The 23,853-nt window shown below is 48.8% G+C and overlaps 2 protein-coding genes across 4 annotated transcripts in view; one reads left to right on the top strand and one right to left on the bottom strand.

Moving 5' to 3' along the window:
- The window catches only part of MTOR (mechanistic target of rapamycin kinase), a 124,111-nt gene extending 118,719 nt beyond the window's left edge, over positions 1-5,392 (bottom strand). For 2 of the 3 annotated variants that reach the window (XM_028108223.1, XM_028108225.1), the window contains exons 1-4: positions 5,302-5,392; positions 2,973-3,148; positions 2,246-2,354; positions 1,294-1,526 (exon numbers count right to left, since the gene is read on the bottom strand). In XM_028108223.1, coding sequence (XP_027964024.1) covers positions 1,294-1,526; positions 2,246-2,354; positions 2,973-3,134 — 504 coding nt within the window. In that variant the 5' untranslated portion in view covers positions 3,135-3,148; positions 5,302-5,392. Of the gene's footprint in view, positions 1-1,293; positions 1,527-2,245; positions 2,355-2,972; positions 3,149-4,700; positions 4,825-5,301 lie in introns of all 3 variants that reach the window. The other variant, XM_028108224.2, reaches the window with a different exon arrangement.
- Positions 5,393-10,704: 5,312 nt separating this feature from the next.
- UBIAD1 (UbiA prenyltransferase domain containing 1) lies at positions 10,705-20,343 on the top strand. Its single transcript, XM_028108504.1, has 2 exons — positions 10,705-11,535; positions 17,917-20,343. Exons 1-2 carry the CDS (start codon positions 11,010-11,012, stop codon positions 18,402-18,404), a joined length of 1,014 nt encoding a protein of 337 aa, XP_027964305.1. The 5' UTR covers positions 10,705-11,009; the 3' UTR covers positions 18,405-20,343.
- The last annotated feature ends 3,510 nt before the right edge of the window (positions 20,344-23,853 follow it).

The following is a 23,853-nucleotide window of genomic DNA, read 5'->3' as shown; positions in this document are numbered from 1 at the left end:
AAGGATCCAAATGATGCTTTGATCCCCACCATATTTATTCCCAGATTTTCTCTCTCTTTTAAAGATTTTACTTATTTATTTGAGAGTGAGTGAGAGAGCACAAGCAGGGGGAGCTGCAGAGGGAGAGGGAGAAGCAGGCTCCCCGCTGAGCAGGGAGCCTGATGAAGGGCTCAATCCCAGGACCCTAGGATCATGACCTGAACCAAAGGCAGATGCTTCACCAACTGAGTTACCCAGGAGCCGTGACCCCAGATTCTCTCTCTTAAGGACAGACTCTCCCTCATCTTGCAGCCTGAAAGTCTGGGCCTCCAAACCAGCCTTTTTCAGGGACAAGCCTCAAAAAGCAGTGGGGATGTGGGGCACCTGGGTGGCTCAGTCGGTTAAGTGTCTTAATCTCAGTTCAGGTCTCCATCTCAGGGTCATGGGTTCAAGCCTTGAGTTGAGCTCCAAAATGGACATGGAGCCTACTTAAAAAAAAAAAAAAAAAAAAAAGCAGTGGGATACACCACGAGAGGAGGAAAAGAGGCCCTCACTCCTCCAGATGCAGAACAGCCAATGGGGAAAGAGGAAGTCTGGGCTAGGTACCAACCAATCAATAATGCCTAAAAAATAAACAAGAGTGGCACCTGAGTGGTGCAGTCGGTTAAGTGGTACTCTTGGTTTCAGCTCAGGTTGTGATTTCAGGGTCATGAGACTGAGCCCCAGCTCGGGCTCAAGCTCAGCGGGGAGTCTGCTTGAGACTTTCTCTCCCTCTGCCCCTCCCTGCACTCACACATGCGCTCTTTCGCTCTCTAAAATAAACAAATAAATTTAAACAAATAAATAAATAAAATAAGCGTGAAAGGCCTGAACGGAGGGTGGGGAAGTGAAGGTCCTACTGCCCCTGCTCCTCTCCTACTCCTAGTCCTTCTGTATTCTCACGGTACCGCAGAGAGACCCTGACAAAGACGCTGATGGGATCATGCAGACAGTTATCCGGGGCTCTGGAAGCTTTTTGGCTTGTGGCTTCTTCCCTTGCCTATGGCTGAGGGGTGCCTTCTGCTTAGGAGGCAATTTTGATTCTAGGAAATTAGAGGGCAAGGTAAGTGCTGCACTTAGGGCTGCCTCTCAAGCAACAGAAGAGAACTTTAAGTTTCCTCTTCAGGTATGGCGCTCAGGGCAAAAAGAGAAAGGGATTCAGGACAGAACCGAAGGCCTCTAAGAAGCACAGTGCCTATGCCTGGAGCGTCCCCTCATTGTGCCTTTCGGGGACCTGAGCACACTGTGTGGGGACCCCTCCCTGCAGGCACTCACAGCTGCGTGTCTCCGGCCCTCGTTGCGGTCAGCGCCCAGCCACTCCAAGGCTCGCTTCACCTCAAACTCCACATACTCAGCTGTAAAAGTGTCCCCTGCCATGGCGAGGCGGCCAATGGCCTTGGATGCCATCTCCATGACAACTGGGTCATTCGAGGGGAGGAGGTTCCGAAGATAGTTAGCGAATCTGCCAATCCGAGTGGCATTCCCGCCTTCCACTCCAATGAGGCTGGCTGGGAAAGAGAGGAAGGCAAAAGGTGAGGATGGGCGCATCCTGTCCAGGAGAGCGCACTGCCCTGAAAGAAGGCTGGCAAGTGACCCCTTCCTTCTACTTTGAGCACAGAACGCAACTTCCAGATGGGAAGGATGCAGATAATTTTCATTTTAAAGCAACAGACTTGATGTTTGTGCCAGAACTACTTACATAAAGCAAAATAACTTCATTTTAGTAGAGAGAATTTGTTTTCCCAAGAAGAAAGAGAAAACAAACTGAAAATGAATAGGAATTCACCAGACCAGTCCCTGGGATTTGAGAATGACATGCTTTTTATCATTGTTCCCCACCTCTCCCTTTCCATCCGTGAGCCCCGCTGCACCAAAATGCTCTACAGAGACACTAGAGCTTGCAACAAGCAACACGGGGTGGCGGCGGTGGGGGGGGCGGGCCGGCAGAAGGAAAGCTGACTTCTCGTCTCACAGCGGCCACTGCCTGGCCCTAGAAAAGCTGCGTCACAGTTCTCAGACTCTGTATCTGAAAATACCAGCTTTGCCCACATCCCAGGACCATTGCTAGGATCGATACCTGAACAGGTACACTGAAAGCCACAAGGCTCCTTAAAAATTCCTCAAACAGGTAAGAACAAAGCATCAGTGCGCAGCAGACACAGGTGCAGTGGACACAAAGGGAGTCACCCTTTACTCCTGGTCGTTCCTGTCGTCAGGCTGTCCTTACCTATGGCCAAGATGCCACCTTTTCTCTCATTGGCATCTGAGCTAGAAACCAGCTCAAAGATGTGATGGTTCAGCTGATCATAGAAGCGCGTAGATTCCTCCTGACTCATCTGCAAAGGAAGGTGTGCTCAGAACAGCTTCCGATGACCCCCCGAGGCTGGGGCAGCAGTGGAGGCAGGGGGTGGGGGTGGGGCTTCCAGAGGGTAGGACTGAGAGGCGGCCAGCAGATACAGCTCAACCCAGAGAGGACAAAGCTGCTGCCCACTCTTATAGCTGTAAACTGTTGAGCAACTGAACTCGCAGTTCATCTGTTTATGGAACAAACACTCGTTGAGCAGGCCGCATCCCGGGGTTACAAGGACGCAGGAGACACTGTCCTGACGTCACATGAGCTCTCTATCTAGAAAGCCCCAGGCTACCAACTCTTCAAACCCATCCCAACCACTATTATCAGATGGAAAGAACTGAAGGTCTGGAATATCGTGGGAAAAAGAAAAAAAAGAAACATGAAAAGAAACAGCTGACTCTACACTGACTCCTAAATGCCATCATAACACAGGACATGCCACAGAACTGTGTACCCGCTGCAAAGGAACCTGCATATCCCACAGACAAGAGAAACTGGGGGCCGTCATGTTCCAAACCCTCACTGAGCTGTCAAAAGGAATCTAAACCGGTGCTGGTACATTTGGACCAAACATTCCCTGGAGAATCACAGAAGCCCCAACCTCTCGAAGCTCCATGGTGACGTAGTGCTGGAGCTCCTTGGCAGCTTTGGCCCTGGTCTCCTCATTCCGGCTCTTCAGGCCACTGGCGAACTGCTGCAGGACACTCACGTTGCTGGACGTGGTGGTAGCTGTGGTGGTGGCAGCGGGTCCGGTTCCGAGCATCCTGACCTGAGGTTCTTTGGAGAGAAACTTCCTTTAATGTTCTGGATAACAAACCGCAGTGGTGAATTTATGGCCACAGTTCCTCAACACAGGTCTCCACCCTGCCCATGCCAGGAAGGGGATCCTACAACGGTTGGGAGACCTCCCTGAGGAATGTAGAGAAAGCCTTGATTAGTCAACGGTGACTGGTGTCTAAAACAGGCAGTGTAGCAGACAGGGTCAAACTGTGGGCTGTGGAGCCAGACTTCCTGGGTTCGAATGCAGTCCAAAATTATAGGGCATCTGCTTTCATCAGAGAGGATGAAACCCAAGGATGGAACCCAGATCAGGTCATGATCCGGGGGTCCTGGGATGGAGACCCGCATCGGGCTCCCTGCTCAGCGGGGAGTCTGCTTCTCCCTCTCCCTTTGCTCCTCCCCCAGTTGGTGCTCTCTCTCTCAAATAAATAAAATCTAAAAAAAAAAAAAAAAAATCATTATCAAAATTATATACCTTGAGGAAGATACTGAAAATGTCCCAGTTTCCTCACCTGTAGTAGGATAACATTACCTAACTCATAGCGTTGATATGAGGGTTAAATAAGTTAATAAATGTTAAAAAGTGCTTAGAACAGTGCCAGGCACACAGTGAGTGCTTAGTAATTGTTAGCTATTATTATCATCATGACTACTCCATACATGGCCCAGTGCCAGGCACTAGAGATGGGGAGGTGGAGAGAAAATAAAACAAGCCTAAGACTGTCCCTTTCCCCAAGGCATTCAATTTTAAAAAGGGTCACTGATTATTATTCTATAGCAGCAATGGCCAGTAGAAATACAAAATAAGCCATAAGTGTAATTTTACATTTTGTGATAGCCATATCAAAAAAGGTAAAAAGAAACAGGAGAAATTAATACATTTTTAAAACCCAATACATCCAAAAGATCATTTCAACCTGTCATCAACATACATAGTACAGATATATATTCCATTCTCTTTTTGTACTAAGTTTCCAAAATGTGCTCTGCACATGGCAATCTCAATGTGGATTAGTCGTGTTTCAAATGCTCTAAGCCGCCTGTGGCTGGTGGTTATTGTATTGGACGGTGCCGTTCCATAAAATACTAGTACTTGGAATGTGAGCTAAGAGACTGACTAGTTCCTGAGATCACATATTCATTCCTCAATTAAGTACCATCCCTTCCCTCAACGAGCTTAAAATCTAGGTGGAAAGTGGCCATTATAGGGCTCAGCCCAGACTGCTATGGAAGGAACATATATACCTATCCTAGGGATGTCCAGATTATATTAAAAAATCAAATTATCAAAATTCTTATTTTTGAAAGTATTTGTGAGATGCAGAGGAAAAAAAAAAAAAAAGACCCCAGGTAATAATTGGTTTTGTAAAGCTATTAAATGCTCCAATGCCAAGAAAAAGACTGCAGAAGGAAATGTCATCCTTCAGGGGAGAGGAAACTCAAGGATCCCTGATGAGAAAACTAACTATGGGGTGTGTGCCCAAGGGTCTGCGATGAAGGGGAGGGAGGCTGGCAAGAAATTCTCCTTCTCAGGAAAGAACCAGCGTACCTTCACAGGGTCTGAGGCCCACAGGCCCATCTGCTCCAGGCACAATTCAATGGAGATATTGGAAGTCAAATATCCTAAGAGTCTTGGTGAGGGCTTGCAGAAGTTAAAGTTGGGGTGGCTGAAACTGAGGATGGGGGCGGGGAGGGCAGAGAGGATGAAACACGAGCATGGAACCCAGCTCAGCTCTGGGGACTGGGTCGTTGAAAGGTCCCCAGGGGGCACACTGAGGGGCACACACTGACGTTGCTCCTCTCTGAGGTCAATCCGTAGGTGGCTAGGAAGAAGGGGCGACTGCACGGCATGAAGACCCAAAGGCGTCCCGGCACTACCGGGGCTGATGGGCCGGCCTTCGCGGCGCAGGGACGCACGGCAGGCTGAAGGGTCCGGGGGTCTCCTGGGGATCCGGGAGGAGGTGGGTGCTGCTTCGCCGGGTGGGGGTCAAGGGGCTCTGACGGCGCCCAAGCCCGTGGGGCCGGTACGGAGGGAAAGCCCCACGTCCCAGACGGGCAACTTCCCGGGTCCCCCCTCCCACGGACCAGGCTGACCCTGGGTCTGGATATTCCTCCGCCTCGGAGGGGTCGGTGCCAGGCCCCAGACTCACCGCGCGGCTTCGGCCAAGGCCTCAGCTGCCGCCACCACCGAGGCTACCGCCGCTTCAAGGCCCCCGGCCCCACCACCCGCCTTCCCCGCTGTCCTCTAAGCCGGGCGGGTGGGAGGGCGGGCTCCCAGCCCTGTGGACCAATTGGCAGGCGCAAGAAGAAGATGGACTGGAACATAGACCAATAGAAATGAAGGAGAAGTGAGGCTTAGGGACCCGGCTTCTCTAGGGGGCGGGGACTGTTCAAATAGACAAACCACGCGGCCAGTGGCAGGCGAAAGGAGGCTTACGTCAATTCGGGAGAACCAATGGGTCCTGAGTTGATTTCAGTCACTTCCACGCGCACATCCGGTGCATCGCTACTCTTACTCCCCTCTGCATCTCCACCGTGGTGGTGTGGAGTTTGCCGTGTGGGTACCGCGGCGTGGGACTTGGAGGCTGTGCGTCCCGCCCGCTTTAACCGGAGTGTGAGCGACGTCAGTGCCCTGTGATTACCAGAGCACAGACCTAGAACTTTCGGACTGGCGCTACTTATGCACCCTTGATTCCTCTTTTGTTAAATGCAATATGCATTTTAAGCATTTTTAGTTAGACTTTCCCAGTTTTCCAAAATTATCTAGTTCACAAGATCTTTCGCGGGAGACAATAACCCAGTTTTAACTAAATGACCTACTCCTAAATAAATAATTTCCAAATAACATCATTTAAAATCATCCTTCCAGGGGCACCTGGCTGGCTCAGTTGGTGGAGCATGGGACTCTTGATCTCTGGTGGTGAGTTCAAGCCCCAGGCTGGGCGTAGAGCTTGTAAAGCTCACTTAAAAAATAAATAAATAAAATAAAAACATCCTTTCAAACAATCAATAGCAAAAATGGAATCTGACTACATCTCAATTTTTTGGGTCACGGTTATTATAATCAAAAATTCCTCAATTTCTTACAACGGGTCTGATTAAATAAAATATGATGCATTCATATTAAGGAAAATGTACGGAGCCATTAATAATGGTAATATAGATTAATATTTGCTAAGAAGGAAAAATGTTCACAATTTGTTAAAAAAATACAAATTATACAACAATATAAGTATAATATACCCCTTAATAAAACATTTATATATTTATTAGGTGTCTGTATTCACAGGGGGGGAATATACAACTAAGATGTAATAGAATATGGAAAAGGCATACTTCTGGGACCCCTGGGTGGCTCAGGCGGTTAAGCGTCTGCCTTTGGCTCAGGTCATGATCCCAGGGTTCTAGGATAGAGTCCCGCATGGGGCTCCTAGCTCAGCGGGGAGCCTGCTTCTCCCTCTGCTTGTGCGCTTGCTCTCTCTCTCTCTCTGACAAGTAAATAAATAAAAATCTTTAAAAAAAAAAAAAGGAAAAGGCATACTTCTTACACATTACCACCAATTACTTGTATAATACAAAGAAGTATCTATTGAAGAGATGTAAGTTTCCAGAAGTTCTAAACTGCCAACTTAAAGAGGTTTGGCAATATTCTGTGGCTAACAAAACGCTTTGGCAGATTCTTTTTTTGATTTAATTTATGGTTACTACTTTAGGTTTAGAATCTTTTCATTACACTGTTTCTACTCTGAAATGATTGTCCCTCTGAACTTAACATTTTCCACTTGTGTTCAACATCTCTATATTTAATCAAACATTTAAAAATATATAATATATTCACTGTTCAAATCCCAAAATAAATAAAAATTATATTTATCATGAAAGGTCTCGCTCCACTCCTGCCCTTTCACTATTTTCTTAGTTCTTATGTATCCCTAGAGTTTCATTATGTAAATATAAGCAAGTATAAATGCATATTCTTATTTTCCCCTTTTGTTACTATCTATGCTTGTCTGGACTTTAAGAGATTTTAGTAGGTCTTGGGGCGCGTGGGTGGCTCAGTTGGTTGAGCGTCCAACTCTCGATTTCAGCTCGGGTCATGGTCTTGGGGTCATGGGATCAAGCCCCGAGCAGGGCTCAGTACTCAGCATGGAGTCTGCTTGTCCCGCTCCCTCTCCTCCTCCCCCACCTCACTCACACACTCTCTCTAAAATGAATAAATAAAATATTTTTAAAAAATTTTAGTAGATCTTGGAGATCTTTCTTACTATATAGAAAGCTAGCGTGTTCTTTTGTTGTTGTTATATTTGCATAGAATCCCTTCACATGGATGTACCATAATTTATTTTTCCAGTCCTCTGTTGATGGGCATTTGTGTTGTTTCCAAATTCTTGCTATTATTAATGATGCAGCAGCAATGAATGCCTTTGTACATATGTAATTTTTTCCCCTGGCAGCTATACCAAATAAACACCCAGAAATGGAATTACAGGGTCAGGGTAAATGCACGTGTAGTTGATGGACAACGTCAACTTGATCTCTATAAGGGAGGTACTAATTTTCATTTCCACAAGCAATATATGATATTTTTGCCACCCTAAAATATAAGGCCCTGTTTTCTTTCTTTTTTTCTTTTTTAAAGATTTTATTTATGTATTTGACACAGAGAGAGAGGGTGCACAAGCAGGGGGAGCGGCAGGCAGAGGAAGACAGAGAAGCAGGCTCCCTGTGGAGCAGGGAGCCCGATGCTGGGCTCAATTCCAGGACCCTGGGATCATGACCTGAGCCAAAGGCAGCCGCTTAATGGACTGAGCTACCCAGGCGCCCCAGGCCCTGTTTTCTAATTAACAATCAAAGATGTTTTTATAGCAATAGTAATCAATGCATTTGTAGGTCTCTTTTCAATTTACAAAGTACTTTCTTATGTTAAATAATAGCTAATATTTATTGAGCATTAGAATATCAGGCATTTTGCTGGACATTATAAAGTAGTGGTTAAAAGCAAACTGGAGTCTAACTGAATCTGAAACTTTGCTCCAACACTTACTAGCTATACGACCAGGTACTTAATCTCTTTGTACCTATTTCTTTATCATAAAACTGAAAGGATTATAACGTACTTGCCTCTATAGGCAGTGTACTGGGGTTAAATGTTAATACACATAACATACCTAAAACACTCTATGACACATGTGAGCAGTCGATAAATGCTATCACTTATTCCTGAACATTTCTGTGAGACAGGTCGTAATGTTCCCACTTTATACCTGAGTAAACGGACATGGAGAGGGATTGGGTCATAGAATTGGTAAGTGATAGAGCCAGGATTTTGAAATATCTGCTTCTTCCTCTTGTCCAGTTTCGCAACATAGGACACTTGGGTTTGGCCAGCTTTGCAAGAATGTGCTGGGTGGTAGAGTTGTAAATGTTTAACAACCAGCTAGTCAATAAGGGAGGGGGCATGTATGTATGTACAGGGTTGGCTTCATGGCTGTGAGAGGTCGTACTTCTCTGTCTTAAAATTCTTAATTATTTTTTTTTAAATTTTTTTATTGTTATGTTAATCACCATATATTACATCATTAGTTTTTGGTGCAGTGTTCCATGATTCATTGTTTGTTCATAACACCCAGTGCTCCATGCAGAACGTGCCCTCCTCAATACCCATCACCAGGCTAACCCATCCCCCTACCCCCCTCCCCTCTAGAACCCTCAGTTTGTTTTTCAGAGTCCATCATCTCTCATGGTTCGTCTCCCCCTCTGACATACTCCCCTTTTCTTCCTCTCCTGTTATCTTCTTCTTTTTCTTTTTTCTTAAAATATGTTGCATTATTTGTTTCAGAAGTACAGATCTGTGATTCAACAGTCTTGCACAATTCACAGCGCTCACCGTAGCACATACCCTCCCCAATGTCTATCACCCAGCCACCCCATCCCTCCCACCCCCAACCACTCCAGTAACACTCAGTTTCTTTCCTGAGATTAAGAATTCCTCATATCAGTGAGGTCATGTGATACATGTCTTTCTCTGATTGACTTATTTCACTCAGCATAACACCCTCCAGTTCCATCCACGTCGTTGCAAATGGCAAGATCTCATTCCTTTTGATGGCTGCATAATATTCCATTGTGTATATATACCACATCTTCTTTATCCATTCATCTGTCGATGGGCATCTTGGCTCTTTCCACAGTTTGGCTATGGTGGACATTGCTGCTATAAACATAAAATTCTTAATTATTTTTGAACAGGGGCTGCACATTTTAATTTGCACTGGGCACCGTCTGTCCCATGTACATATATGTGTATTATAACTTTCACCATGTAAAGGAGGTATAGCATATAACTTATAAATAATAATAAAATGCACAATGCTTTTTATGGCAAATTCCATATGGTAAATCGATTCTAACAGTATGCTTTTTTGGGTGGGGGGGATATTGTATAGCCTCTCTAGGTTGCAACTGACCAATGAGTGTAGTTCCGATATGAATGTTGGTTGATATTTTCTTTTATGTTCTGCTGCTATTCACAACATAACGGCTACAGAGTTGACACACTCTTAAGTTTAATCTGCATTAACTTATCTCTGTCAATTCTTAAATCCAGATGATCAAGAAAACAATTATCAAGCATCTGCTGATCTGTGTGGTATAAATACTCCCACTATGGCAGATTCCAAGCTACCAACGGATGTCACCGAATGAAAAGCTGGGAAGAGATGAACAAATCATATTTCCACAAATGTAGATACAGCAGACATAAACAATCTGAAGAACATAAGTGGTAAAATGGAGTGAAGTAATTAGGAAGTAATGAGTTTTGTTACCTTTGTTTTTAATATAATTTATCTCATAAGTTTGTATAATTTGATTTTTAATAATGGCTGTGCTTAATGACCAGTTCAGAAAATTCTTAAAAATTGAACAATTGGCTCCTTCCAGCCGGGACAAACTACTGATACGGATCATAAGCTTCCAGAAGGCAGGCAATGAAGAAACAGAGCTGGCCACGTGGTAGAGTGGGGAGGACGCTGGTTATTTGCATGAGTCAGTGAGTACCCTAGAATATGGACAGAGAGAAGGCAGGCCAGTATATGGCAAATGGTAACTGCACAATAAAAGGGAAGAATTATTGCCGTTGTTATTATTACTAGAGCTAATAATTTCCTGGACATCATTTCCCATTTAAAAAGCGGGAGGTTATCATACCTTTCTCATCGCCCTCCGTGTGCTCCCGGATTTTTGTCCATTTTGTACACTGCTGCCTACGATATAGTAAGTGCTCAGTAAATGCTTGTTGAATGAAAAAAATGAATGAGTCCTATTTTGGTGAATTGAAGCTCCAGGTAATTCTTAAAGCGACACGCAATCGGGGTCGTCCTTTTGATACTAAGTGAGGCTGCGGGTCCGGGGGCAGCTGCGGGGCTCGGATCCTGGCCGAGAGAAGGGCTGGACCCCGCCAGGTCTCCGCCGGCCCCGCCCCCAGCTCCGGGGCCCCGCCCCCGCTCCGGCCCGGCCCGCGTTGTCGGCCCCTGTTTCCGGGCGGGCCTCCGGAGGCGGGCGCACAAGATGGCGGCCCCGGTACCCCAGGGAGGGCGGCCGCAGCTAGGCCCTGGCCTCTAGCCCGGGCCTAAGGTCCAGAGACAGGCTTCGCCCGGGTCACAGGAGGTTTGGGCGGTGCCGCTGGGCCTCGTGGGCTGCCAGGTCCGCTCGGTGCTACCCCCGGGGCCCGCCCGCTCCCCAGCCCTGGCCGGGGGCGGAACCGAAGGAAGGTCAGGTCTGGCCGCCCAGCCCCGCACCCCGTGGCTGATCCGTGGGCGTTCACCATTAACTTTGACTTCAGCCACGTGTAGCTTCCATGGCGGCCTCACAGGTCCCGGGGGAGATTAACATACAGGCGGGAGAGACGGCCGAGGCCGGGGACAGGGACCTGCTGGGGAGCGACTGTCCGGAGCAGGACGGGCTTCTCCAACGCTCCTGGAGGCAGAAGTGCGCCTCCTACGTGCTGGCCCTGCGGCCCTGGAGCTTCAGTGCTTCACTCACCCCGGTGGCCCTGGGCAGTGCCCTGGCCTACAGATCTCAGGGCGTCCTGGATCCCAGGCTGCTGGTGGGTTGTGCTGTGGCTGTCCTGGCCGTGCATGGGGCTGGCAATTTGGTCAACACTTACTATGACTTTTCCAAGGGTATTGACCACAAAAAGAGCGATGACAGGACCCTGGTGGACCATATCTTGGAGCCCCAGGATGTTGTTCGGTTTGGAGTCTTCCTCTACACTTTGGGCTGTGTCTGTGCGGCTTGTCTCTACTACCTGTCTCCTCTGAAATTGGAGCACTTGGCTCTCATCTACTTTGGAGGCCTGTCTGGCTCCTTTCTCTACACAGGAGGTAAGAGTTGGCCTGTTTTCTGAACAATGCATGTACTAGACACTCCTCCGCAAAGGAGTCAAAGGAGTTACAGGGCTGGAGAAGAGGTGTCAAAGGTTCTTTTCTGAGTTAGGCCATTTACGTGAAATCTGTAATGTGTGGGTCGTGTGGATTTTTTGAGAACAGTAGTGAGTTGAGAAGATCCTGGCTTGGTTTGTGGATGTTAGGAATCACAGATACGGACATTTTTCCATCTAGTTTCTTTTCATTGGTCGTTATCTTACGACGCCACCGTTTCAAATTTTAGTGGAATTAAATTTGAAGAGCTCAACGTTATACAGCTAATTACTTTCAGCTAGTTTGCTGTGTGATTCCTTGCCACGGCTTATTAAGGTAGTGATGGGCAAGTGGTCAGGTCCTACTTACTGAGCATCTGTTATGTGCCAGGCACTGTTCTACGTGAACCCAGCAGTCACAGATCCTGAGCAAGGGCTCTTGTGGAAGTTATTTTATAGATCTTGAGGAGAGAGAGAAAGTAAAAATAGTAAATTCTATTCAGGATGACCAACGTCCTGGTTTGCACAGGACTTAAGACGGTTCCCAGGATGCTGGACTTTTGGTGTGGAACTCAGGAGAGTTCCTGGTAAGCCTGAATGAGTTGGGACCCTGATTATAGTATATAAAAACATGATTAGTGCTATAGGGAAAAAAATAAATAGAGCAAGGAAGGAGGACATAGCTGTTTGAAATAGTTTGATCAGGGTAGGCCTCCTCAAAAAGGTAATGTGAGCAAAGATGGTAGAAAGTTGGCTAAGCATGTATCTAGAGGAAGAGTGTTTGAAATCTCAGAAAGGCAGTTGCCAAAGTCCTTAAGGCAGGAGTGTTCCTCAAAAGTTTGAGGAACAGCATGAGTCCCTTATGCGTGAGTGAGGGAGAGAGTAAATACAAGGAGGTAAAGGAAGGGAAATGTGTGTGGGGAGGGCAGAGAAGCACACAGATGATGTGGGCTTTAAGATTTTCAAGGAATCAGTCTGGCTGCAGTATTGAGAATGGGTAAAGGTGAGTGGGCAAGGACTGAAGCAGGGAGACGAGGAGGCTGTTAAGCAATCCAGACAAGAGAGCTTTGGGCGGGCTGGATCAGGGTGGTAGTGGTAGAGAAGGGAAGAGGCCGTCAGATTCCGAATATATTTTGAAGGTAGACACGGTTTGCTGCTGGATGGGACGTGAGGCAGGAGAGAAACAGGAATTCAACGTAACTCAAAAGCTTTGGCCTGAGCACCTGGAATGATAGAGTTGGTATCAAGTGAGATGGAGAAGGTCGAAGGTAGGGTTTGGGGGAGAAAATTGGGAGATTGACTTTGGACATCTTAATGTATTAGATCTCCAAGTGGAGATGTCCAATGGATGTCTGGACCTAAGCATCTGAGTTCCAGGGAGAGGCCTGAGCTGGAGCTATCTGGGGGTCTCTGGCACCTAGATCTAGTTTTGTGACTGGGTGAGATCACCAGAGGAGGGAGTGGAGATAGAGACACAAGGGGACCAGGACTGAACCCTGGGGCACCCCAACATTAAGAGGGGGAGAGAAGAAGGAACAGGTGAAGAGAGTGTGATGGAGGAGCCTGCTGTGAAAGCTCAGTGAAGGAAATCAGTAGAGTTCATGGGGCAGCAGCAGCAGGATGAGGCCCTCTCTGTGAAGGCGACTCATACGTGAAGGATAAGGAACAAGTGACGGGGCAGAAATGGGTCTGATTCGCGTGCCAAGTCCTTCAGGGCTGGAGGAACAGTGCATGCAAATGCCCTGGAGTGGGCGAGAGCTTGGCATATTCTAGGATTTATGAAAGGCCAATATGATCGAGAGGGACAAGGAAATACTGTTGGGGAGGCTGGCCAGGGCTGGATCGTGCCGGTCTCACAGGGCCTCCAGCGCCCAGCCTCCAGCCTCAGTCCTTGGACCCCTTTCCTCTAATTCCGTCTATTTCTTGGGTGATTTTAGCCCATCTCGTGGCTTCATATGCCATCTGTTAACCTTGTGACTCTCAAATGTATAGCTCTGGCCCAGATCTCTGCACTCAACTCCGACTCGTCTGACTTCTTCCTTACTAGCTGCTCCTAAAGGCCTCACGGGCATCTCAAGCCAATGTGTCCGAAGCCAAAGTCCTGATCTCCCCTAAGAAACCTGCCCTACCCCCAGCTTTCCCCCATCTCGTTCCACAGCAACTTCCTCCTTCTAGTTCTTCAGGCTAAAAGTCATGGGCATCATCCTTGACTCTCCTCCTCCCATCCAGTCCATCAGCAAATCCTGTTGACTCTGCTTTCAAAATGCATTTGGGATCTGACCATGTCCTGCCACCTCCCACCCCCACTATCATCTCCTCAATTATGGTGGCAGGTTCTTTACTGATCTCTCTGCATCCACCCGTGTCCCTTTCAGGGTGCTTCCAAATGAGCAGCCTGAGTAGTCCTGTTCGAACATAAGGCAGCTACATCAGTCCTCTGCTCACAATTCTCCAGTGGCTCCCATCTTGTTCAGAGGAAAGGCCAGGGTCTTCACAGGGACCCCCACAATGGAGCATTATCAGCTCACCCTCTCCCTTCCCCCTTCCTCCCAGCTCTGTTGCCCCCTTCTTTCCTCGTGCTTACTGTGCTCCAGCCACACTGCCCTCCTGGCTGTTTCTGGTACCGTCAGGGCATGCTGCTGCCTCAAGTCCTTTGTAGATGCTTTTCTTTGGCTTGGAATGCCCTTCCTCCTTCTGTCTGCCTGATGCACGTTCTAAGCTCTACCCATTTGCTCACTTGTCAGCTGTTTTGTGAGGCCTTGCTTTCTATCCTATTTAAAATTATAAAGCAATAGAGTTTTTTTGCAGCAACTGAAAATAAAAGTGCGTACACACACACACACACACACACACCACTGTGTTTCCCCCCACAGTACCTTCCCTATTGCTTTCTTATGCTTTATTTTCCTTCATAGCACATACTACTTCTAACACACTATCTAAAGTACTGACTTTGTTAATTGTCTTCCCCCTTAGACTTTAAGCTCCCTGCGATTAGGTCTTTGTTCTTTGCTGAGCCCATGGTGCCCAGAACACTGCCTGGCATGTTGTTAGTACTTGATATTCATTGAGTGAACAAATGGGGAGACACTGAAACGCAATGAGCAGAGTCATGACATAACCTGATTTACGTGTTTTTTTTTTAAATATTGACCTTTATTGATAAAATTGATTTACTGTGAAATGCACAGATCTTAAGTGTTGTAGTGTGATGAATTTCGACAAATGCATACAGTTGTATAACCCACACCCTGTCCTGATACAGAACATTTCCATCACCCTCAAAAGCTTTCTTCCCCGTCAGTTCCCACTCTCCCCACCCCTATCCAGAGGCCACCACTGTTTGCTTTCTTTCACAGAGATTGTTTTGCCTGGTCTAGAACGTTATGTAAATGGAATCGTTCTGTATGAATTCTTGTGCTCAGCATGGTAGTTTTGAGATTTCATCATGTTCTGATGGGCATCAGTAGTGAGTAGTATCCATTGTGCAGACAGAACCACGATTTGTTTATCCTTTCTCCTGTACAGCGACATTTGGATTGTTTCTGTATTTTGGCTATTATGCCTAAGTACTCACGTTGAAGTCTTTCTGTGGATATTTGTTTTCATTGTTCTGGGGTAAATGCCTGGGAGTGGAATCTCTGGGTCAGAGGGTAGATGAATGTTTAACATGATGGGAAGCTGCCAATGTGTTTTCTAAAGTGGTTGTACTAGACTTATGTTCCCCCACTGGCAATGTGTAGGAGTTCCAGTTACTCCGTGGCCTTGCCAACATTCTGATTTATGTTTTAATGAATTCATGCTGGCCACTGTGTGGAGAGCTCACCCAGTCCTTCACCATGTTGGCTCATTTGGAAAGTGGTGTTGGGAGGGGTGGGAATGCCCAAAAGGAGAGATGGGTCACATTCTGAAGCAGGCGGAACCCGTGAGCCCTGGGCCAGACTCCGGAAGCGGCTTTCTCCCCGAGGGCTCTATCATTTTCTCGTGTCAGAGAACCTTCAGAAGGTTACCAGACCGCTCTCAGCTGCGGAGTGGGCTTGTGGTTGGTTTCTGTATAGAACCTGTTCAGGGTGGGGGTGTATCCTTGCACGTACAGGATTCTGTTCAGCTTGGCTCACGTCGTTTCTTGCCAGGGGACCTAAGGAGATCCAGCCAGATGGGTAATCTAGCCGGATGTCACGGCGAGAGAGCTCTCGTATTTTCTTCCATATTGACAGCTCTCGTGTCTGCTTGGAGAGCTGGGAATGTCAGCAAAAGGGGGCAGCTGGGGGAGAAACTTGCTGGGTCTCTGTTGGGAGTATTCCCGCCTGGCACCTTCCCTGGGTGGGGGTTGTTCCCTCAATGTGTGAGATACTGCAAGAGCCATTGATTTACTACTTTGTAACGGGAGCCAATGTTCTGCTTGAGAGAGCTTCCTCCTGGAGGGCATGTCCTCAGACAAGCAAATAATTTGTCACAACACTGCTTGGGGAATGCAGAATGACTTCACCGCGTGTTGGTGGCTGCAGGGCGCCATGGCTGTGACCCTTTCCTGGGGATGCTTCGTTCTAAAGAACCAAGGGTGGTCACTTAGCCACCAAAGCACCCCGACTAAACGGAGATGTTAGCTAATGCTTTGGTGGTAATTATCTTGCAGTATATGAATGTATTAAGTGTCACGTGTCCATTATCTTTCAATAAAGGTGGAAAAGAAACAACAACCCAGAACCCCAGCTACCAGTGTGAAGGGACTCTTGAGCCCAGTCCTGTTCTTTGGCTGCCCTGGCTTTAGATCCTCTGCAGACCATGATCCCTTACCGTTCTAGGCTGGTTAAAGTGCAGTTGATGACCCAGTACTTTTCTTTATCTCCTGATCCTGAGGCCGCGAGTTGGAATCTTGGTTAGACTGGGAGGTTTCCCAGGCCTCTGTAGCAGTCTGTGTGGGTCCCACCTCTCAGCTGCTGCATACTGCCTCACTCTGAGTTGGACATTTTTCTTCTCCTCGGCCCCAGACTCCGGGTGCTTGTTACTGTAGCTCTGTATTCCGTTCATCCTTTGTGCCGCATGTTGGGGAGCGAGCTGTGAATGCACCACACCCAAGGCCCTGCCCTCATAGAACTTACGGTTTGAGGGAAGGACGGAGATGGAGTAATTAGAAGCATGATGGATTTTACAAAGCTGGAAATCTGGGTGCCCTGGGAGCATATGTATTGCAGGGGGACCGGTTGTGGCCTAGGGGATGAGGGAAGGCTGCCTGGAGGAATGGTCTTTAACGTTTTGAAGGGTGAATAGGAGTTAGCCAGGCAAGGGTGGGGTGGGGTGTCTGAAGGCCCCGAGGAACCTACGGAAATATGAGTGGAGGAGCGGGGAGTTCAAGGCGAGGCTGGAGGGAGGCAGGGCAGGCCCAGAGGTGAGCTGGTGAAAGAAAGATCTAAGGACAACCTGTGCAAAGGGTTTTCTGGTGTATGTTGGGGGAGGGTCACGGTCGGTGAGTATTTCCAAAGGACCCCTCTGGCTGCCCATGGAGATCAGGGGAGGGGGGGGAGGGGAGGTCCTGAGAACGGGTGTCACAGTGTGCCCCGCATAGGGTGACCATGACTCAGATTTGGGGATGGAGTGAGATCCGATGGAGTGTGGCATCGCTGGAGAGAACTGGGCAGGTTTGAATGAAGTGGTTTAGACAGGATTTGAAGAGGGTTGGCAGTGCAGGACGAGGAGTTTGGGGTGATTTAGTTGTAACTTCAGGGGAACCAGAGAGGGGAAGCAGCACTGTAACTTCGTCGTCTTATAGCCGTTTTGTCACATGAGTGGAAGGTTCTTTATGTAGAGTGGGTATCCTGAAATTTCACTGAGGTGCCCTGGGGGTTTTCAAAACCAGATCCCCCCAGAGGTTGTGGAAGAAGGAGGCAGCAGAGACTGAGATGGGTATTCTGTGAGGGACTGGCCGACAGAAGCCATGTCTTGCAGGGGTCGATGGAGGGAGAAAGAAGCCAAAGACCCAGTTTGTAAGACCTTTTAGAGCCTTCACAGGCTCTCTGGTTAAATCATGTGTGTAGTGGGAACCCACTACTCTTTGTTGCAGGACTTTGCTGGGAACAGTAGGAAGGAAAACTTGACTCTGAAGCCTGACTGGGTGCTAAAAGATGAGTGTTCTCTGCCCCTCTGTGTCATCGGAGACAAAACTCAGTTTTGCTCGGTGGCGGGGGGGGGGGGGGGCGGGTGGCGCAGGTAGCTCACTGACTGGCCGTTCTCACCATCCGAGAACTCACTGCTCCCAGCCAGGAGTAGCCTGCCTTTGGACTGATGAACAGCCCCTCAATTTCCAGCCCTTGATCTCACACCAACTCTCTGGGTTTTCTGGCCGTAGGAATTGGATTCAAGTATGTGGCTCTGGGAGACCTGGTCATCCTCATCACTTTTGGCCCGCTGGCTGTGATGTTCGCCTATGCCGTCCAGGTGGGGTCCCTGGCGGTCTTCCCACTGGTCTACGCCATCCCCCTTGCCCTGAGCACCGAGGCCATTCTCCATTCCAACAACACCAGGGACATGGAGTCCGACAGGGAGGCCGGCATCGTCACGCTCGCCATCCTCATCGGCCCTACCCTCTCCTACATGCTCTACAACACGCTGCTCTTCCTGCCCTACCTGATCTTCAGCATCCTGGCCACACACTGCAGCATCAGCCTGGCCCTCCCCCTACTCACCATCCCCATGGCCTTCTCCCTGGAGAGACAGTTCCGAAGCCAGACTTTCAACAAACTGCCCCAGAGGACTGCCAAACTCAACCTCTTGCTGGGGCTCTTCTATGTCTTTGGCATCATTCTGGCCCCAGCGGGCAGTCTGCCCAAACTGTAAGGGGACCTGGAGCTCCCTGTCTCCATTCCCCGTATTGGAATGTGTTTGTTGAAGGCAGAGAATCCGAGGAGGAAGGGTGATTTAGCAGCGAGGGGGCTGAGGTTGGCTTCTGAACTCCCACCTTTTTTTTATTATTATCTTTCTAAAGATAAGGTTTTGTTTTTGTATTACTCCATTTTATGGTGAATCTCGAAACCAGGGGTAGTGGGTAAACTGGCTGTGTGGTCCTCGTTTTATTTATAATTTCCACTAGGGGGTGTTGTTAGGTCACTTTAAAGCAGATTAAAAGGCCCTAAGACTGTGAAGGAGCTGCCGGGTTGGCCTCCTGTCCTGGAAGCGCAGTGGTCACGGGGCTCCCGCTTGCCCCGCTCACCCGCCGGAGGTGTCATCCTGGTAGCTTGGTCTTGCAGGATGTGCCTGCGGTCGGTGCCAGGCCCCAGTGACCCGGGGTGCATCTGTCTCTTACCCTGAGCCCTTGGGGCCTGAAGTATACTGCTTGAGAGAGAAAGTCCCTCATTAACAGCCTACCGTGGCTCCCGGCTTTTTGCCTAGGTTGGGATTCGGACACTTGGACTCTTCATCTCTCCTTTCACTTACTGCCCCAGCGGAGAAGTGGCAGATCAACCTGCAGCCAGCTAGCCAAGCTGAAGGCTGGGGAAGGGAGCAACCCCCACCCTGGAGGCAGCTGAGAAAGTCACTCTGCTTTTGATTAGAAACTGGTACCGCTGCTGTTTTCCCTTTGCAGGATCTACTGGATGACAGGAAGGACTCCAGCCCTTTCAGTAACTCTTAGGAGCCCTGAAATCGTAGGCATTTTGGACTCCTTAAAGCTCCTTCCCCTGACCCATCGCCTTTCCTCCTGCTTCCCTGTGTCCACCTTCTGTCCGGTTCCCATTTGTGTATCTCCCAGCCATGGAGCCTATTTGGGTAGCAGTGTAGCAGCTGAGTTGGGGACAGTTGTCATTTCCTACAGAGCCACAGGATGAGCAGACCAGGGACGTCTGCTCATCCGTGAACGAATAAGCTGATAGACACAGTCCTGACCCTGTTCAGCCAAAATGGCAGGCCCTGCCAGGGAAGGCACTGTGTCTCCCTCTTTGAAGACAGACGTGCAGTATTGACCCTGCTTCTCCCAAAGTCTTCCGTCACCTCGTGCAAAGATCTTTTGCTCCCAGAATGGGGGAATTCCAATGCTGAGCGTAGCTGCTTCTCCCTTGGCTGCCTGCAAAGTACAAGTTCTGGGCGAGAGTGGCTCAGCTGCGTTTGGTCCAAGACTGAACTAGATTGAGACCATCATCATTATACTTTTCTGTTGTGATTATAGCCTTTCTGATTGGTGTTTCAGGGTCTTGGCCGCCGAAAGAGATAAGAACTAGTTCTTACCCCTTCAAATCAGGTTAATTATGATTTGGCTCCTTGGAGTTAGAATTGGTCAGTCTCCTTGGAAAAAACATGTTTGGAAATTGCAGGCATTCCTCCAAAGCTAGAGGTGGTTTGTCTGCAGAGCTCCAGAGTCCTCGAATGGTGGTCAGAGCCCAGTAACAGGAGAAGGAAGGACGGCCCTCCTATCCTGCCATTCTTCCCAGCACCATTTTTGTTTTACACCAGGTCCAGGGCATTGTGCTTCAAAGCCAGGCTTTTGTGGCTCCTCTTGAGAGCAGGCCGTTCTCACACAGGGCTCCCTCCTGCGGCTCTAGGACCAGAGCTCCCTGCACCCCAGACCACACCCGCCTTCGTAAGCCCTCATGCCAGGAGGTGTCCATTGGCCTCTGCACTGCATCATGGTACAGATTTTAATGCATATTTTTATATATAAATATTTCTAAAAGGCCAAATTTAGTGCCAGGTTTTATATGCAGGCCACCATAATTTGTATTACATCTCCTGATTCAATGAAGGTCTTCTTTAGACTTGTTAATAAAAACAATATTTATCAGTCGTCTTTGCTTTCCTCATTCTTGTCTTACTGTGAACTTGGAATCGTAAACCTTAGGAGACCAGCATAGGAACACTGGACATTTGGTGGGGGTGGGGGTGCGTCCTCTGATCTTTGATGATGAATCTGGGGAGGGTTTGACCAGACTTGAACCTTGAGGAGAGACCGGAGGGACTGCTGCGAGCCAGCTAGGCCAGATTACCCTCGCTTCCCCTGTCCTTAGCTACTTTCATTTTTCTTTTTTCTTGATAGGGTCACTGTGCTGATGGATGGAGAACATGTAGTAGAAAGAGTATGTTTGGGTTTCAGCGAGGCATTTGACAATATGTCCTTAGGGACAAAGCAGAGATATGCAGAATGGATATCAGTTTAGCCGGAGGAATTTGCGGGAGACAGAACAAGCTGTGGGAGAGTGGGCCGGTTAGGGTGTCATGCCAATGGGCAAGGAGGCCTGTAGCAGCCCGTGTGAGCCTGCCCTCCGCCCTTTGCCTGGCGGGGCCCGACACCTGTTGTCAATGACTGGAGTTAGCCGAAATCACAGGTTTTGTAAACCTTGGAGGAAGAGCTTATAAAATGGCTGACCATTAGGTACCTCATAAGTCAAAAGGCTGCTTTGATGAGTCAAAGGAAAAATTGAGCATGGATAAATATAAATATACTTGGGTCCCCCAAATCAACAGCATGACATCAGAAGGGGAAGCTCCGTGGCATGGCAGCCGTAGACGTGGCGGGTATGAATTTCTTCAATGACCCTGGGAGGCCGTATCATGCGCCTTTATTTCTGTGAGTCAGATTTATTCTGCTCTCCAGTGGGGTGGCTGGAAATTCAGCCTCAGTCACTTGTTGGGCCCACCTCCTTCCCTCTGGGATCACCCAGGCCTCCTGGATCTCCGGGGGGCAGGAGCTAGGCGTGTTGGCCGGGTCCTTGCTCGCTCACTCACTATCTGAGGTTGCTTCCCGTCTGCTTGAACTCATGCTGGAGTTCAGCCCTGGAATCCACTCCTGTTTCTTGGATATTGCTCTAGAAGGGTTCAAATGCCCCTGACAGTAGGTCCTCCTTGCTTAAGAGTATTGTGGGCCTGGAGGGCGTGCCTTCCTGCCACCCAATCCCCATTTTGGCCTAGTCTCAGGGAAGCACCTGTTCCCTCCACCATCTACCTTCTCCACCTCCTGTATTCAAAGCATCTCTCTGCTTCCCCACCCCTTGTAGGACCTTTGCACAAAATCCACCAGGGTGGGGTGGGGGGCTCAATGCTGGCCTCTTCTGGAGGGGGGCAACAAAATATATCCCATGGTATTAACTCCTCTGTTAATCCTGTATCCAAACAATCACACCAAAGTCTGAGCCTGTTACCTGGCCCGAAGGTCAGTGTGAGTCAGTAACGAGTTCTGACTTCCATGAAGGTTAACGTGATCCGAGGCAGAATTAACAGGTGACCAGTGTCCAGAACAAGGAAGACGCAGATCCTGCCCAACCCTGTATTGTTGGATCGAACCTGGGGGGGCTGGGTCCCTTTCTGAGCTCCTTTCCTTTCTTAGAAAAAAAAAAGTTTTTTCTTTTCTTTTTTTTTTTTTAAATATTTTATTTATTTATTTGACAGAGAGAGAGAGAGAGAGACCGTGAGAGCAGGAACACAAGCAGGGGGAGTGAGAGAGGGAGAAGCAGGCTTCCCGCAGAAGAGGAAGCCCGACGCAGGGCTTGATCCCAGGACCTTGGGATCATGACCTGAGCCGAGGGCAGACGCTTAACGACTGAGCCACCCAGGCGCCCCTGTTTTTTCTTTTGATAGTCAGTATGGAGATGGGTCAAAAACATGCTGCGGATGTAATATACTTGGATTGCGGCAAGGCATTTGACAATATGGCATGAAATGAGAAATGGATGAAAATGCAGTCAGAGGAACTTTATTTCTGTGTGCCCGCGTGTGTGCGTATGCGCGTGCCCACGCGTGTGTGTTTTCGTACTGGTAACAGCTGCAGCAAAGATTTTACATCTCTCAGGATGGGAATTGCATTTTGAAGATGTGATTCACAGACCGGGTCTTGTCAAGAAAGCAGGAGGCACACTGGGGAGGGCACTTAAAACCATGTCCTCGTGGCAAGGAGACTCAGGAGAGGGCTGTTCTGGGGAAAAAGGATTTGTGTGTGTGTGTGACTTCAAAAGGCAAACCTAGGACCAATGGGTAGAAGCTATACAGCTCCAAGTTTAAGCTCTCAGCTCAGGAAGAACTTTCTAGCCACTTAAGAACTTTCTAGACCTTAAGGGTCTCCCAATCCTGTGATATGGTTGTTCAGTTTTTCTGGAATTGTCTCTCAAACCTGCCCCCAGGGGTCGGGAGGACAGAGGACAAGAACTATGTCACCATTTCCTCTCTGTGATGTCATTGTTGTTTGTGCCTAGTTTAACAGGCACAGCTGTGATTAATATTCCTTTTTTTAGAGATGTATACACACATGTGTGGGCATGCACAGGAACACACACACACACACACACACACACACACACACACACACACACACACACACACACGGTTGATTTTGCCCTTGGAGTGAGGTGCATGGCAGACAGCTTCTTTCCTCCGAGCCCTGCGGACCACTCTGCTGCTAATGGACTGTCAGCCTCTTTCATTACGGGCTCCAGACGGTGCAGGCTGGTATTAAAGCAGTGCCTCTGGCAAGGACCTGGCACCTGGGTCTCAGCCAGCTGACATTTGTGATTTGCCCTCCTTCAAATCGGTACAGCCTTCCCGCTGTGAGTCACTAAGCCAGGATGCCAAATGCCCATGTAAACCAAGTCAGGTCCCCTGCCTGCAGAGGTGACAAGGGCTGAGCCCCGGCTCTTCAGGAGCGCCTGCAGATGGTGGGGGAAAGGCGATCATGGCAAGGCACGGACTCCTTCAGTGCCCCTGACCCACTGGACACCCCGAGGGCTCTGGGAGGGTCTTGAGGAGGACAGCGAGGGCCTTGATCACATGCTCTCAACCAGGTTTTGGGCATCAAGGGAAGCTGGTCTGGGGGTGTACTACAGTGCTAATACATCCAGAGAGGCCGCTCTCTGTGCCATGTGACTCAAGGGACATCCCAAGTCCACACCCCTGCACCCCTGCCACATCCCTCCCTGCTCCCCCCAGCCTGCCTCAGCAGCACCCCCATTAGGGTCACGGTGGGTTTCACAGGGAAGGCTGGGGCGTGGGGTCTGTCAGTTTGCCAACGTGACTGCCATCAGTCTCCCCCAGCAGGTGGCAGGACTGGAGCTCAAGGACCGTCCCTATTTTACTTATGGTCCTAAGTCAGCCGGAGCACAGTGCCTGGGCCCACAGTGCAGGTGCTCAGGCACTGGTCGTCTCCTGACCGAGTTCCTTGCAGGTGGCTAGACCTTCCTGGGCTGCCCGATGGTGAGAGCCTGCACTGCTGCCTCTCACCTGCTGACCCTGAGCAGTAAGGACAGGTGCGTTCCCCTCGGGGTAGGGACTGGAAGGGAAATAGGGCAGGAACTCGTAAGCTCTTCTAAAA

This window comes from Eumetopias jubatus, unplaced genomic scaffold, assembly GCF_037043125.1.
Source record: "Eumetopias jubatus isolate StellerSeaLion01/CBP00866 unplaced genomic scaffold, mEumJub1_p1.0 scaffold_4, whole genome shotgun sequence".
NCBI lineage: Eukaryota > Metazoa > Chordata > Mammalia > Carnivora > Otariidae > Eumetopias > Eumetopias jubatus.
This window is presented reverse-complemented; position numbering and strand designations above follow the sequence as displayed.